This window comes from Neltuma alba, unplaced genomic scaffold (assembly GCF_004799145.2).
Source record: "Neltuma alba isolate B1F8T4 unplaced genomic scaffold, ASM479914v2 tig00012782_pilon, whole genome shotgun sequence".
In the NCBI taxonomy this organism is placed as follows: Eukaryota; Viridiplantae; Streptophyta; class Magnoliopsida; order Fabales; family Fabaceae; genus Neltuma; species Neltuma alba.
In genome coordinates, this window is record NW_021637186.1 from 27,233 (window position 1) to 45,017 (window position 17,785).

The window sequence follows — 17,785 nt, forward strand, 5'->3', positions numbered from 1 at the left end:
AATTATTTGTAATAAATAGATGTTATCTTTTTTAAAATACCTTGCTAATCACGTGTCTTAACTAGAATTACTATTTGATGGAACATTTAACATGCGTAACTATTACTAGAACTACTTTAGAAAAAATGGATAAATATGAAAGACAAAGTGAATTGGGCTCTTATATTTAGAATCAAATTGAATGTTAAACTAACTTTTATATTAAACACAATAGATACTATTTATGTGTTTTTGACAGAGATAAATGACATGAAGCTTGGCTCAATCATATTAATTAATAATTTAATGTCGAACTAGTGTTATTTACTCTTTTAAAATGCGACTTAGGCAAACTATCCGAAAAGAATAATTAATTGACAACTACTACTCCTCTAATTTTGACAACTGGGTTTATGGGATTTACGACTGAATTTTTAGAATTTAATCTGCTTCCCTAATTTACCGTTTTTATGATTAAGCTTGGAAGATTTATACTTAAAGTTTTAAATTTACGACTCAAGTATCTGATTATGTCCCAGCATTTCAGCATCGACCCTTTTATGCTATTTGATAAATTTGTGATGCTTCAGTGTCTTGTTTTGTTTTTTTTTGAATGGTCCTTCCATGTCATTCTTCCTAAAATGTAACAAAAAATTACAGGAAATTCTTGTTATTGCCTGTTTTTATTATTTTTAAAATTTTCATAATTTACCCCACTTTTTGTCAAAAGTCTGAATGCCTGATGACACTTTGATATCAAATAACTAATTTAGGGAACCCGGGGGAAATGGTTTGAGTCGGTTGGGGCTCATCCTCCCTTAACTAAGTTTCGAGGGTTCGAATCCTGCCTTGGGCATGGAAAAGCTTTAAAAAACCCCGGGCCAGCTGTCCCACCCATCGAGATGCCTACAAGCCAACGAAAGGATTAGTCACCGGGTCCGCCGGTGGATAACCCTGATGTTCATCAAAAAAAAAAAACTAATTTAGGGGTTTTTAAAATATTTAAATTCCAATTAAAATGTTTGCTTTTTCAATAGTTTTTGTATATTTTTTTTAATTTTAAAATTTTCAAAAGCTAAGTTGAATAATGACACAATTTGGAAATGAGTTGGAATAATTATTATTAAAAGTCTAATTAGTATAACAATCCTAGCAGGCTTCTTTCCATACTTTCATTCCAGGATTTTAACTGAGATTTCTAAGAATTTTTCAACTCGTATATAAATAGGGATTTTTTTCCTGGTTAACTTTCCATTAAAATGTCAATAACGGACTAAGTTAGTGATTGACATTTAAATTTAAAATTCTAAGTTCTTAAATATTATTATTCGTAATTTGTCTAAATTAGTAAATAATAATGGATAACGAATGGTTTTAATGCTAGAAAACTCAGCTGAGTTGATGTTAGTTGTAATTAAATAAAATATTACTTAGTTTAATTTAACTTTTTGCTTACTTATATTTCATTAACTTATCACTATATCCGGTCCTAAATATACTACAACTAGCTTTTATACTTAAATAAGACATTACTACATAGTTTAGTTCTTTTATGTTATTATATGTACAGTTAATTTGAAAGAAAAATTAAATCTATAGTTTTTCATGGACAAATCTTATTCAGGAGGAAGAAAAACGTCAGTTCCTCCTAATCATGAATGCATAATCCATTGTTGAAGAGGATCATCACAATCTGAATATTAAGGCTGAACTTCGTCCTGCACAAACTGTGTAAAGTTCTGTAGTCTGAAACACTACTTTTGGCATTCTATCCTTGCCAACTGATATGATGGAAGTAAGATTGGAAGATAATACACTATTGAAACAGACAAAACCAAAAACACGTTTCAGATAAGTTTATTTTAGGCTGATTTTACATTGCTGTTTTAATGGAAAGAAATTCTTGTTCTACAATCTCACATATTCGTTATGAAGAAACTGAAATCACAACTTGCTTTCAAAGCAAGAAGAAGAAAGGGAAAAATGTCACCACAAAATGCAAAAAGAAAACAGAAACAGGTTGCTTTTAAGTTATAAGAAAGCCATGAACTACAGTTAACTCTTCAATTCTTTAGCAGCATCAAGGGTGAGGAATTTCTTTATAACTCCCATCATCTCACCACCGGGGAATCGACCGAGGCATCCCCTTGCTGCTGCTATCTCGTTAAACTCATAAACCGAATCACCGCTGTAAGATTGACATCTTTTATCTCTTGCCTCTTGTTCTATTTTCAAATCACTAGTTAAATCCTCACCAGCTTTAACACTTGGAAGAGGAAATGGGTCAAGAGAAGTTTCACTTATGGTGCTCTCACCAATGGCACTGACAAAATCTTTCAGCCGACACATCGCAAATGGGACTGGTTCGAAGCTGTGATCTCCATATTCAACTGGTGTAGAGTGGTCGCCGGTGACACAAAGGATGAACTGAAAATTTCCAGTTGACTCTGCCTCCCAGAGGAGCTTTGCCATCTGTGCTATTGCTCGATCTACAGCTTCTAATGCCTTGACCTTGAGAACACTTGCCTTATCATGTCCTGCATCGTCTATTGCCTGCAGCACCACAATATGTCATCATATAGAATCCAAATTTCCAGAAATAAACATAGCTTAAGCAGATAAATAATAAGAGCAAAAGAAGCAGCATTCTAAGGTTGCTTCTCGTCAATTCGCTTAAGTAATTGCTAATTCATGAAGATTTTATTAAACAAGTTATATTGGCATCAGTACTATCTAAAATTAACTAGTGTATAAACAAGCAATCCCAGATGAATTTATGTAGTTATCAAGTCAACAAGGATAATTTTGTCCAAAACTAAGGTTAATCAGCCTGAACTGTATTTTTTTAAAACTTATTTTGATCAGTCTTGATTTGAGCAGATGAAAATAAGCTAAAATTAGCTTATAGAGACATTTCAAGTTCTTAAACTATAATTTATTATGAGACCAAATGATCAATTATGTTCTTGCCAATAACCATGCTTGCCAAAGAGAAACATTTCTGAAAGCCCAAAAAAAAGGGGCACTGAGGAAAAAAAGCTATATGCAGATAATGAAGAACCATAGGACTGAAATACATGGATGCCTACGCCCATAAGAAATCGTGGAAAAATGCAAAAGGAATCAGGCAAGAATCTCTTTTAACAAGAGAGCAGGGCCATTGAAAGGGAAATGTAGGATCAACTGGTAGCCAGTTCTTTAACCAGCCAAAAGTGGTGGCCATTTCAATAGCAAAAGAATCAGGCATTTGGAAATTATGTCATCCACAGTATATGAGAGCAAAGTTTTGAGGAAGTTTTCACTTTTACAAGTTCATTGTTGAGAATCTCAGAGATGTGATTTTGTCTTCCAATTGATTTTCACAAAATCACAAAGGTCGGACCCTGGAATATTCTCAGCATAATCAATAGTTTCTTGATAATAAAATGCTCGCCTCATCATGCTTTGACAAAGAGCATTTTCCCTCAAAACTTGAGCTCTAAGTGAAGGCCAGTGAATCAATTTGATCACACTCTCTTACACAACACCTCACTCAAAAGCGCTTCACCTAGAAGCAGGATAAAACCATAGGCACACATACCTAGTTGAAACATCTACAATTAAGAGAACAGGGACCTACAAGGATTATACGGGCCCTAAACCATGTCCTCTGCCATTTCAACTTCGAGACTTGAGCTCTTAGGTGAAGACCCATCAGTCAATTTTATCATAATCACTAACATTTTAAATTTTTTTGCCTTGTTGAGTCTCATGGCTCATGAGTGTTAAAAGCAACCATATTCAACTTTGGGACATAAAAATTTTAAATTGAAGACTCTATTAAGAGTGGCTGGAGTCCTTTGTTAGACTGTTGAAAATGAGATGCTGAAAGGACTTATAAAATCAAAAGCATGTGACTCTCTTTGTTATTGATTCCAATGCAACAAAAATTTTTGCGAAACCAAAACTTTCAGTTGTCAAAACACTGAGCGCAGACAAAATGATGCAGCAAGCAAACCTCAGCAAATCAGCATGTCAAAACAAATCGATAGTTCCAGAATTCTCACTGCTAGCATAAAATCAAAAGCTGTGAATTTTTTATCCAGAATCATCTAAGGAAATGCAATCAGAACATGCCCAAAATTGTTCCAAAAGACCCAGAAGACTTACTGCCAACAGATTAAAAGAACCTCAAATGAGTCCAGTGGTTTGTTTGAAAAACGGAATTAGAAACTTCTTCACTCCAAGCATGTGATCCAATTTCAAAAAGAACACCAATCTACCTTGGCATCATATTCTCACAAAGAGAAAGAAAACTCAACCCATACATCGGTGTATTATGCACTTCCAAGTTATATGTCCCAATTCTGAACATGAAAACGTACTTCAACCCTCATGTTTAACTCATATTTGAAAACAAATGGAAGAGGGAAAACAATCCAAGCATATCAAACACATTCAAAATTGATCTCAAGCTCAGTTTCATATCTGCCAAAAAGAAAATGAACACAGGATGAACAGACAATGGTTTGGCCCAAAAAAAACAAAAGAAAGACAATGGCATTTACAATAAAATACAATTTACTTTTCCACGTTTTAGATCTAAAGTTTGCTTTTAATTTCCAAGAGAAACATGCACCAGAATCAGTGTGCATAATGACTTTTTAGAAAACACACGTATGATTGTGATGTTAGTCCTAAGACACGATCACAGCTTAGACCCTCATTTTGGGCAAAAACTAACAATGGAAGAGACATAATCCAGACATATGATGAGATTTTTATACTGATGTGAAGTGTAAAAGAGAAAAACTTGGAAGTATGCGAATAGGATGAAACCAAAACTGATAAATTTTTGACCTTGATGTGAAGAAATCCAAAATCATAGCCCTCTGACCGGCCAGCTTTATGCTCATCCCCTCCAGGCACAAACACTTGAGGACAAGACTTCAATGGAGCTGAGAGTGCCTTGGCTATTGCTAATGCTTTTGAAGTGAGTAATGTTCGATAGTCTCCAGTCGCTCCAGGAGCTTCAAGAATATCAATACCAAGTGATAATCCCAGGCCGGCAATTATTTTTGTGGGAGCTACCATGCATGGCCACAAACCATGTTTGTTTACAAATGGAGGAACCTGTAATAAGCAACTTAAAAGATGGACATATAAACCATGTAAATGAACACATTAGTATCAATAAATTATATCACAACTCCTGATACGTCAATTTTTTTTTTTTTTTGGGTGAAATATCATGTGTTGTAATATCAAATTATTTTACCAGATATGTGATCAAAAGCACAGAAAAATATAAATTTCAAGTTAAGGAACAACAAAAATTCTTCCAGAATAGCCAACACCATAATTATTTTCAAACTTCAAATGCTCTTATTTCCTAAACAATAATTATTTGATGTGCCTTCACTTCCTCTGAGGTAGCAGACTGTGTAAATGGATTAACCTGCAGACTTTAGTTATATTATGTAGCACGTTCATGTTTGGCAGATAAATGAACAAAATATGATGAACTTTAAAGAACATACCTCAATTCGAATACCACAACCTCTTAATAGAACTACATTAGCTATGTTCTTCCCTTCTGCAACACGTTTAGCATTCACAGGATGAGAAACTAGAATCTTAGTTATTTCATTGGACAACTCATTAACAACAGCTGCAGTATTCCTTGCTTCATGAGAATCATCTAAAGCTTCTGCTTTCAAAAGTAAGCGGTTGTCCTTCAATGGATCAGTTCCTGATATGTTTCCACTCAAATTTGGTCCTTTGACAACCACTCCACATCTATGCTCTGTTGCATACCTGTGAGAAGAATAGCCCCCGCCCCAGCAGGAAAAAAAAGAAAGAAAAAAGAAAAGAAAAAGAAAATGGAAGCTATTACTTTACTGAGCAACTCTACAGTAACCTTTGAATTCTAAGATTCCAGTCATCGATTAATCAACCTAAGGGTTGAGAATGAAGAGAAATTTAAACAAAATCCTAAAACCAGATGAAAAAAATAAAAAGCAACCATATGAGACACACCCCAATACAAAATCAAGTTTATTATTAATAAATAAAACTGTGATGCTATCAGAAGTTATATTTGAAAATGAGAATATGGAAAATGATATATCTGTCCATATGAAGTGATTATATTCATTGACAAATAACAGTTTATGAAACAAAAATAGCAGCCTTAGGTATCAGCACCTGACTCTGACTTCATATTGTGGGAAAGAAGGAAGCTTCATTCCATCGAGGGCTGAACACAGTATGGGACCTTCTTCTTCAAAGTGCCTGTCAGCCCTCCTACTGGTGACTATTCCAGTTTTCTGATCCAGAGTAGCAAAATTCGACTGTAGGAAGGCAATTAATTAGGTTCTCATCAAGAGGAAGAATGAAGAAAATTCTCGGCTAAATTCATTATCAAATGGGAAGGTCAAGGACAACCCCCTTTTCATATCAAATTGATATGAATGTGAAAGGAAATGCTCAAACACATGTGCCAAAAGTAACTATCTTTAAGTCAAAGATTCTAGGCAGGTATTTCCCCAAAGAGATGTAAGAACCAGCCTGCTGTTGAGAATATTGAGAAATGAACAAATATTATGCATCAAGTAGTCAAATTTGTCGAATTAAGCTGAAATTTATATACAGTAACTATAAGTGAGAAGTTAAGATCATAGGTCCCCTTTTCTAGAAATGGAAGGAAGCCAGAAAAATATTAACAGATTTTTCAACTTAAGAGTGCTATATGTGCTACTCAAGAAATATCCATACAAACCTTTTCTAGCAATCCTGACATAAAGGAACAGATCAATGGCGCCTTAATGTCAAATAAACCACCACTCAACACAAATGCATTCTGGACAAAGGATGCTTTCTAAAGCATTCATTAGCTTCATGTGAACAAGAATAGTCTTATAAAAGGGACAAAAAGTCGCCAAGAACATGCAAGAGGAAACAATTAAATTAAAAGGCAACCTTAAAAGCAATATCACCAGGTGACATTGCCAGTCCAGCGCCCATGGATTCAAATGCACCTCGACCACGATAATAAACTCTAGGATCATAGCCCAGCAAGGAGAGGTGAGCTGTATCACTTCCACAAGCTAAGCCTACTTCTACAGGGTCCATAAGTCCGTTAACTCCGGCTGATGCTATGGCATCCAAGCAGGGGACTTTTGCAGCCTGAAGAGGAGTCTTGCATTCTAACATTGGCAATGACACATCACCCAACCCATCAATCAACACAAACGCCACCCTTTTTTTGGGCAGCTGTTGACTTGCCATATCTCTCCCTGCAGTCATCCTTCCCTTTTCTAATATTAAGTATCTGGTTTAAATAGTTGGTGCAACAAACGTTACTCTGATGCTTCAACAAATGGCAGAAACAGCAGCTTACTCATTCCCTGGCACTACGATAACAATTATTTTAGCAATATAAGCGAATGCATTATGAAGACACAACCAATTCTATTGAACACATTATTGGACCATAATGTTTTCATACTTCCTTCAAGAAGATAGATATCTACCATAACATAAATAAACGTTAAGCTTTTCACGTCAGTTCAGAGAATTCGAGAACATCAAAACCATCATGCAAACTCAGAGCACTTTTTAATCATTTATTTCTATGATGGAGCTATTATTGACACCCCATAGCAATAATTTCGTATCAGAACTTTGATTTCCCAACACCATATTAAATTTGATTCCCCAACACTACATTAAAAATGAAAATTTTCAGAATAAATAGTGCAAAAGGGAACGGGGAACTGCACTAACAGAAGTAAGAAGCTGGTATCCTCGGGGGGGGGGGGTCAAATGCAATAAGGCTAATGAAGCACGAAGCAGGCATGAGCCATGAACATCCAAAGATCAAGAAATGAAAGGGAATTATATGCAATAAGACTATTGAAGCCTTTCTCACAATGGGACTTCTGTAGAATAAATCATAACTCCGAAGCAAATTCGAACTCTCATTCGGAGAAGCAGATATGTGGAACCGAATATCACCTTTAAATAGCTATAATGGCGATCCACTGCTTGGCACCAAAATAGAGAGGTGGAGGTAGAAAGCACGGCTCTTTTCAGATGTCCACTTTATTCTGCATCACGGCACCACCTTATTCCATTCAGTTTCTCTTTTTAGGCCGATATTCCATCTCGTTGGATTTCGCTCTGCAAACTAGAGCTAGGAAAACGGGCCGAGCCCATCGGGCCGATCCGTTTAGATCCTGAAATTATAAGGGTCGGACTAGATATTTTTCTCTTAAAATAAAAAATAAGCTCTAGAGAGCTGGCTCTGAAGGGCCGCGGGCTTAAAAGGGCCGGCCCTGGAGGGCCGCGGGCCGGCCCTTTTAAGCCCTTTTATATTTTTTTTATTTTTTAAATTTTTTTATATAATATTAATGTTATTAATTTTTTACATTGTTAATAATATTTTAAATATTTAGTTATTATTATCATTTTAAAATTAAATTTAGTTTTAGACAATAATTTATCCAATTAAATTTTTAAAAAATAAGTTAATTTGGACTTTAATAATGATTTGATTTATATTATATGTGTTGATATTTTTAAACTATATATATATATTTGATAATAGAATATTTTTATACTTATATAACTTGTGATTCTATAATTTGAATTAGAAATTCATGAGTTTCAACAACAATGTTTCTCACATTAAAGTAAAATAATAATTAGATTGCAAAATTCAAAAATAAAATTCTTATAAAGAAGAAAAACTTGATATTTTTGTTACGAAAGAAAAGCATACTTATGAAGAAAAGTAATTAATTATAGTGATGATGAAGTTTCAAAAGATTAATGATAGCGTTTATTTATTGCACAATTGCATTATAGATAAAACTTTTAGATGTTGTTATCTTGTTAATGAATGTTTTAGATGTTCTTAGATGTTGATGAATATTTATATATGATGATATTTTATATTTGTGACTTAATTTTATTCATATTTATGTCTTTTATTAATAATTTCATTGGTTTATTTTTATATTTTTATAAAAAATTTGATAAATATAAAAAAAAATAGTATTTTTTCTTAAACGGGCCAAAAGCCCGCGGGCCGGTCCTGACCCTGTAGCTTAAGGGCCGGACCTAGTAAATTGAGGTATTTTTAAAATTTCAGCCCTGGAGGGCCGGGCCGGCCCTGATTCCCGGCTCTATCTGCAACCAAAAGAAAAGATACTCATAAAATAAGGAAAGGTTATAGAAATCAATATATGCATCTATATCTAGTAAATTTATATACAGAATTATATCTCTAATTAAGCGATCTCATAGTTTAACGTTTTTTAGGTTAATTTTATAATTAATTTTTAATTGAATACTGATAAATTAAAAGTTGAATATTGAATTTTTAAAAAAAAGTAAAGAGGAGAAATTATCGGAAAGAAAAAAATAATTTGACAGTCATATGATTTTGCCAGATCACGTCAATCTGAGAGCTATGTTTGCCACGTAAGCTGCAATCTGACTTTGTTAACCTTTTTTATTTATTTATTTATTTTTGGCCATCGACTTCGTTAACCCATTTACTTGAACAGGACTGGGCAGGCTTTTACTCGCAGAAGTGGGGCTGCAAAATCTCGGATTCGATTTAAAGTTTACTGGGAGAACTTCATTAAAGACCACTAATGTGACTTTATTTAGTCTAGTCACAAAAAGTTCTAAAATTTTACTACTTTCGGTATTTAATATAGAATTTAGTTAGAAATTTAATTTGGTTCAAAATATAAAAACTCAATCTATTTTGTTTCTAATATTTATTTATTTATTTTCAAGTAATTCTTATGATAAATGTACATGTTAATAGGAAGTAATTTCAATGCATATAATTAACAAATATATTTTAGGAAACACAACATCTATTTATTACAAATAATTAATTTAATTAACTTTCTTAGTATTTACAAATTAGTTGTCTAACTTTTATATGAAGAAATGAAGGTAGCATTATAGGATTAAAGAACCAAAGTGACAATGCTCTCTCTTGTAATTTTGCACATATTAGTTAATACATTTCATTTTCATTCAGGAAAAAAAAATCAAAGTGACATTATAAAACAAGTCTCAAAAGTTATCATTTTTACCTTTAAACTTGTCATTAAAAGCTGTTTAAGTAGTTATTAAAAATCAAAGTTAAGTTGAGTCATTTTCTTTAACAAGGTCCTATGAAAGAAAAATAATTACTAAAAGTCTCAATATTAACCTAAACAATCTATAATAACAAGTTTAAAGATAGAAAATGACAACATTTGAGATTTGTTTTACAATTATATTTTTTTTTTATCTCATTATAATTCTCCCTTTTTCTTATAAGGGCTCGCTCACTCATTTTACAGTCCATAAATAGTACTGGCTGTGTGAACAATGTCAGCTTGGGGCTTAGTTTTTTTTTCCAGTTACGAGGTAGTTGGGTTAGATTTGAATTTCAAATGTTGAAATTTCCTCCATGTTTCATTTCCCTCTAACACTGTGTTTGGCTCGACAGAGAAAAAGAAAAGGGAGGACAGGGCACAAGAAGGGAGGAGAGATATAGAGGGGAAAGGAAGGAAGGGGAGGAGAGGAAAGGGATTTTAATAATCCTTTGTTTAGATTGATAGAGGGAAGGAAGGGAAGACATTTTAATGATACCTTATTTAATACTCCCTCCGTTCCTTATTATAAGAGACAAATAACTAAATTACGTTGATAAAAAAAACAATTAAAATTAGTTGAAGACAATTAATGTGTAAAAAATATAATATTTTTTCCAACAATGCCCCATTAATAAGGAGAGAGAGTATGAGAGAGAACAATTAAATTATTAAAAGAAAGAGAAGTGGGAGGGGGAGAGAGTATGAGTTGGAGACAAAATAAATGGGGGTAAAATAGGAAATCAATACAAAAAAAATAGAGACAACTTTTAAATGTCTCTTATATATGAGAACATGTCATAAGCATCAAATGTCTTTTATAATAAGGAACAGAAGGAGTATGAGAGTAGAAGGGATGGAGCTATTCAAAAATAAACTATTTTGCTCTTATAAAATTTAAATATTTTTTTATTTTTTTATTTTATCAATATGTATGAGGCAATTTATCAACTTAAAAAAAACCATTAAGCACAACTCATTGAGAAAAACAAAATAAAAAAATTAAAGTCAAATTTCTTTCCATATTGTTATTAGTTGATTCTACTGGGTTCAAAAGAAAAATTACATTTTTACTATTTTTAATCTTTTATTTCCTTTTTTTTAATTTTTTAACTAATTAAAAGATTAAAAGATGCTTATTATCTAGCTTAAGTAAATATTGCTCTATATTGACTTTTTCAAAAATATTATAATTCTTCATCGTTTCTTTTTTTGTTCCTATGATTTTTATCATTTTATATATTTTTAACAAAATTTTAAGTAGTTTGATTTTTCTAGTTGAATATAAGAAGAAAATGAAGTTGAGTTGATTAGAGTTATTAAAATTGTAAGATTGAGGGGAAAGTGTAGAATGAAAGAGCCAAAAAGAAGATAAAAGAGAAATTATAATACACTTCCGGTCTTTAATATAAGACTCAATTCTTAAGTTGGTTTTGGTCCTAAATATAAGACCCATTTCTCATAATTATCAGTTTTTTCTAAATTATCCCTATAGATACTCCATCAACCATAATCAAGTAGGAGAGGAGAGGGATATTAAGAAAGATGATTATAGTGTTTTAGGAAAAATGTGTCACTTTTCTTATAATTAACTAACTTACCTAACTTCTTTAATCTAATCAAATTAGTTAAATGAGACTTGTATTAAAGATCAGATGAGTATTTTTTTTTTCTCATCTCCTCTCTTTAAAATTTGTTCCAGCCAATCCAGAGGAGAGCAGCTCCACTTTCCTCCTCTCCCTCTGAAAACTCCGCAGCAAAATACAGTGTAGGAGAGTCTGCATTGTTTCTTTTTCCTTTCCCAGGTGCGCCTATCCGTTTTCCTTCACTACTCTTTTTTCTTTCTATTTTTCAATTCAATGGAGAGCTTCAACCCAACTCTTTCTCTTCCACGAGGCATGAGAGAAAGAAGCCGGTGAGTACGACGATGAACAAGGTCATGAACAGCGAAGATAAGGAAGGGTAGATGATGAGGAAGAAAGTGACAGAGTAGGAGAAGAAGGCAAAAGCCACCGAGGAAGAAAGTGGGTCCTCACATATTGAAGATCATTTCCTCTACTACCTTTTTCGTGGTGTCGTTGCCATTTCAACTTGGGAATGACCACCTCTTCCATCAAACACTAGCATTTACATTCATCATCTTCTTTTCACTATTTCCTTTTCTCTTTTTTGGGTCTCTAATATCTCTTCGACTTCATTTCTAGGGTCGATATCTACTTCCTCCTTCCTTCGAGTTCAATCTTAGGGGCTCCAAATAGCGTTTTGTTCGTCCAGTTCTATGGCCTTCTCTCTGATGGATTTATTCACCATCTTCCAATTGACATCCTCTTCATTTTTCTGATCCTCATCTTCTTCCTCTTCTTCTCATCCTTTTCCTGCTACTGTCGGCGATACGGATTAATTTTAAACGTTGATTCAATCTATCATAAGGAAGGCTGCATGTGTGGCATTTGGAAGTATGAGTAGTTTTTAAAGTGCGTATGTGTGGATGTATAGTTGGATGTGTTGTAGAATGTAAATCCTGTCTTTTGCCATTACGTCAAGAGAACTGGAAAAAGTGTTGGATGGAATCTGTTTTTTTTTTTCAATTGATTGATCTAAATGACAAAGTGGTAATGTTTTCTTTTTCTTATGCATACTCTATGAACAATAATTTTTATCAGGAAGAACAGGTGGAAGAGCACAAATCTCTGGCATCCAAATATTCATTTTTTCCGGCGAGGACCAGCAAGAACAGGAAGAAGGAGCACCTACTTCTGACGGCAAGCCTTTGAGTTCTGGGTTGAGAGACAAAGTTATTTGATGACTCAAAATAAATTATATATGATAAGAATTAAAGTATTAATTGTGAAGAGATTAAAAATTAATATAGACTAGCTTAAAATTCAGCTCATGACGAATATGGGCTTGAAGTTTTCTTTTGCAACCTGTGAAACTATAGTGGTTCCGTCTTATGCCTCATCTCATATAGAATTTTTAAGTGGCTCTATTTTTTTAGATGAAACAAAGGTATCCTTAAGTCACATTAGACTTAAGACTAATCTCTTTCGAATCTGGAGTGGTTAAGGAATAGCTCTCCCAACAAATACGTTTTTCGAAATTCGAATTTGTGTTCTCCTCTTTACGGGGATGAAGCCGCTACCATCTCAACCAACAGCTTGTTGGTCAAGTGGCTTTATTTGTTCATGATCTATCAATATACTAATTTCATTCATTTAATATTATTTAAGTTAAAATTTGAAGAAAAAGATTAGCTTTTCCTTAATTTTATGATTTGCCCTTTTCCCCTTTTACCCACCCCACAGTTCCATCCACACGGAATCGGGGATCCGGTCTCCCCACAGCTTTTTCATGGCCAATTGGCCATAACCCTCGGGCCTATACGAGGTACCATCCCCTGTGGCTTCATCACAGGTTCACGAGGTGTTAGGGGATTTTAATATGGGAAAATGACACTAAGGTCCCATACAATACAAAATACTATAAAAAGGTCCCAGAAAATTTGGTAATGATTTTGAAGTCCAAAAGGGACTTGAGTGCAATTTGGTGAATTGTAAAAAGACGCCTCTGCCCCTGGTGAGATGCATCTAAACTAACTCAAAACTATCCTGTTTTTCAGTCTGAAAATCAGCACTCTATACGCAGGAAGCAAGAGAGAAAAAACCCAAATTTCATTCTGCTTCTTCTCCCATTCCCATCTGAAAATCTCATCACTCTATTAATATCAATCATTGGCAAAAAATCGCTTGTGTTTTTGGTTGATGTGTGTTTGATCATTCAAGTTGGGGTTTTATTATAGGTGGGTAGGGTGATTATGGGTGTTCTGTTTCTGGGTATATTGTGGGTGGATTGAAGGTGGGCTTGCTTTGTCTGGGCATGGTTCAAGGGGAATTGATGAGAAAGATGAAGGTTGGTGTGATTAGAAACCCTTATTGCGAAATAGGAAAATATGTTGTCAATAGGGTCGCGACAGTTGTCAGTATAGCTCCTTGACTTGTCAATAGTAACAGCATTGTACAGATTTACATTAATTGATTTTTTAAATTTTTTACACAAAGGCCATGACCTTCTGTACTCTTGACTCATTAGTAGAGGTCACAAAAAGAGGAAGAAGAGGCAACAAAGAAGGGTGAGTAGTTACATGAGGCAAAAGAAAAAAAAAGAAGCCACTTTGATCCTAGACAAATGATGGCAAAAGAATTTTTTCGTAAATAGAAGTGACATAAATTTTTTTTGTAGATGTCACAACACACAAATAATTAGTTTAATACTGGATACATGCAACTATATGTTTTTTTTAATGGGGTTAAAAAATCAGTGTAATTACATGTATATGAAGTTGTAAATGAAAGTTAGCTGTGTATTATATTCTGATGTATAGTTAGTTGTCATTATCCGCACCCTTCATTATCAATATATGCTTCATCACTTGTCACTCACTGCACCATCAGTTGTCAATTAATGTGCTGATATAAATTTAAAAAAATATGATTTTCATTACATAATGTTATACAACGTCATACAATATCACTAATTCCTCAAAACTAATCCATTTTTTATAATGTGATATAGAATAGTTATTAAAAGTCAATCATCACTGATATGAAGTCATAAAATCACTTGTCATGAACAACATATTCACTTGTTAATGGTTTTGCTCTGTTCTAATGTTAGTTTACTAGCAAAGGAAGAAAAAGATGAAGGTTAGTGTGGGTAGAAACTCTTAGCACGAAATAGGATATTGTGTTGTCAATCAGGCCGCGATAGTTGTCAATGTGTGCCACGACAGTTGTCAACGTAGCTCTTTGACTTGTCAATGACAGTTGCGTGATTCTTGATGCAGGTTTAAATTACTGATGACAACTACATCTGGAAAGCATATATTTTTCTTTGTTCACATAGGGAGAAAGTTTATAAATGATAGAGAAGATGATATGAGATATGTGGGAGGTAGTGTAAGAACAACAATATAAAGGAGGCACAAGTTATGAAGAATTGAAGGAAATTATATCATTAATTGCTGAAAAAGAAAATAACTCATTTCTTTTGAAATTCTCAGTTGTGTATAGCTCAACAGCATCCAGCTTAGAAATTAACAACCTGAGTTATCCAAAATAACAAGTAATATAACATGAGTTAATAACAAGTGATATAACATTTCATAACAAATGAATGTGTGGATATTAATAATTAATATTCAAAATTTTACAACTGAAGGTGTCATTTATTTATAATGTTAAGTGATATTTGCATTAAAATATAATTATTAAGAAGAAGGTGTTACTCAAATTTATGTTCAATTGATAAGAGACAGTGCCTTCATTAACAAGTCACAATACTCTATTGGCAAGTCACAGTGCTACCATTGACAAGTCATAGTGCCACCATTGACAACTGATAATCCGCTGCGGCGTTTGATCATATCTGTCGCGGCACCCCCATCTATCCCAAGAGTTGCCATTCTGTGTAAGGTACCGCGGCGCCTAATCATATCCGCCGCAGCGCCCAAACCTTTCAAGAAGTTATTCGGTGAACAACAAGTCACAGTGCTACCATTGACAAGTCAGTGTGTTACCATTGATAAATCATAGTCCCACCATTAATAAGTCATAGTGCTTCTATTGACAAGTCATAGTGTCACCATTGGCACTTTATTAATAATAATTATATATGACAATATAACCAAAATATAATATGACAGAGTAATTGAAAATATCATATGATACTAAAACAGGTTATGTAATTTGAATTCATATTGTTGACAACTTACATCAGCAAATTAATTGACAAGTCACAATGCTCCATTAACAAGTTATAACAGATCTAATAACAATACAGGATGCGGATAATGACAACTGAAATGACAGCAGAATCTAATATGCCAAGTTACACTGAAACCATTAACAAGTGAAATGTTGTTCATGACAAGTGATTTTATGACTTCATATCAGTGATGATTGACTTTTAATAACTATTTATATCGTATTATAAAAAATGGATTAGTTTTGAGGAATTAGTGATATTGTATGACGTTGTATAACATTATGTAATAAAAATCATTTTTTTAAATTTATATCAGCACATTAATTGACAACTGATGGTGCAGTGAGTGACAAGTGACGAAGCATATATTGACAAGGAAGGGTGCAGATAATGACAACTAACTATGCATCAGAATGTAATACACAACTAACTTTCATTTACAACTTCATATACATGTAATTACACCGATTTTATAACCCCATTAAAAAAACATATAGTTGCATGTATCTAGTATTAAACTAATTATTTGTGTGTGTTGTGACATCTACAAAAAAAATTTATGTCACTTCTATTTACTAAAAAATTCTTTTGCCATCATTTATCTAAGATCAAAGTGGCTTTTTTTTTTTTTTTGCCTCATGTAACTACTCACCCTTCTTTGTTGCCTCTTCTTCCTCTTTTTGTGACTTCTACCAATGAGTCAAGGGTACAGAAGGTCATAGCCTTTGTGTAAAAAATTTTAAAAATCAGTTAATGTAAATCTGTACAATGCTGTTACTATTGACAAGTCAAGGAGCTATATTGACAACTGTCGCGGCCCTATTGACAACATATTTTCCTATTTCGCAGTGAGGGTTTCTAATCACACCAACCTTCATCTTTCTCATCAATTCCCCCTGAACCATGCCTAGACAGAGCAAACCACCTTCAATATCCACCTATAATATACCTAGAAATAGAACACCCATAATCACTCTACCCACCTATAATAAAACCCCAACTTGAATGACCAAACACACACTAAACCAAAGATACAAGCGATTTTTGCCAATGATTGACATTAATAGAGTGGATGAGATTTTCAGATGGAAGTGGGGGAAGAAGCAGAATGAAATTTGGGTTTTTTCTCTCTTGCTTTCTGCGTATAGAGTGCTGATTTTCAGATTGAAAAACAGGGCATCTTTGAGTTTGTTTAGATGCATCTCACCAGAGGTAGAGGCGTCTTTTACAATTCACCAAATTGCACTCAAGTCCCTTTGAGATTTCAGAATCATTACCAAATTTCTTGGGATCTTTTTGTAGTATTTTGTGTTGCATGGGACCTCAATGTCATTTTTTCTTTTAATATTTTTGTAGAAAATAAATATAATTCCACGTACTTATACTTTTTTTTTTTTGGAAAAAACTTTAAAAAAATATAAAAACATTAGAAAAATATTTATTTTGAAATATGAATTTTTGTTTTCTGGTTCTAGGCAGTGCCGTCGCCCGTCGGTCGGATCTGAATTCTGATGCAAGTACCAAGGCTAGAATAGAATACAGCAATTAATTGTTGTATCGAAAGCCAATTTACATTAATGGACAAACAAAAAAGGGGGAATATCTTTCTCCCTCATTTTCATTCCTAGGTCAGAACAGAAAAGCAGGAAGAGTACGCATGTAAAGAAAGATCATCAATGGCGTGGACTTTCTCCGCCGTGAATGTGAACTAAAAATCAAAGCTTTGTTGCTTATTATTAGGTGAGCTTTGCGGAAAATCAATGCCCTTCATCATCTACTAACCTTGGCCGAGTAGTTTCTTAATCCGATTTGGCGAGCATTTGCAGATTTCTAATAGAAGAAAGGGTTTTGGGATATTTTTAAACAAAAAGATAGCAGAAGAGAGACAGTTGAAGAAC

The 17,785-nt window shown here is 33.6% G+C and overlaps 1 protein-coding gene across 3 annotated transcripts; it reads right to left on the reverse strand.

Annotated features, from left to right (window-relative positions):
- Window positions 1–1,936: 1,936 nt before the first annotated feature.
- On the reverse strand, window positions 1,937–12,450 carry LOC114730908 (probable 2,3-bisphosphoglycerate-independent phosphoglycerate mutase). 3 transcript variants are annotated; one of them, XM_028918016.1, is made up of 6 exons: window positions 7,978–8,108; window positions 6,940–7,367; window positions 6,166–6,311; window positions 5,499–5,775; window positions 4,819–5,091; window positions 1,937–2,532 (listed from the first exon to the last, which is right to left on the reverse strand). In XM_028918016.1, the coding sequence occupies exons 2-6, from the start codon at window positions 7,264–7,266 to the stop codon at window positions 2,035–2,037; spliced, it is 1,521 nt and encodes a 506-aa protein (XP_028773849.1). In that variant the 5' UTR covers window positions 7,267–7,367; window positions 7,978–8,108; the 3' UTR covers window positions 1,937–2,034. The 3 variants fall into 3 exon arrangements, with proteins under 3 accessions (XP_028773849.1, XP_028773848.1, XP_028773850.1); XM_028918015.1 differs by having other exon boundaries at window positions 6,940–7,373; XM_028918017.1 differs by lacking the exon at window positions 7,978–8,108 and adding an exon at window positions 12,447–12,450 and having other exon boundaries at window positions 1,939–2,532; window positions 6,940–7,073.
- Between the last annotated feature and the right edge of the window lie 5,335 nt (window positions 12,451–17,785).

What these genes read in the sequence shown, in the direction of transcription:
- LOC114730908 (XM_028918016.1), bottom strand. Translation starts at nt 7,266, where the DNA reads ATGACTGCAGGGAGAGATATGGCAAGTCAACAGCTGCCCAAAAAAAGG. An exon ending in CTGGTGATATTGCTTTTAAG is followed by an intron (nt 6,312 to 6,939) that starts GTTGCCTTTTAA and finishes GCCTTCCTACAG; the next exon opens with TCGAATTTTGCTACTCTGGA. An exon ending in GTTGTGGTATTCGAATTGAG is followed by an intron (nt 5,092 to 5,498) that starts GTATGTTCTTTA and finishes TGCTTATTACAG; the next exon opens with GTTCCTCCATTTGTAAACAA.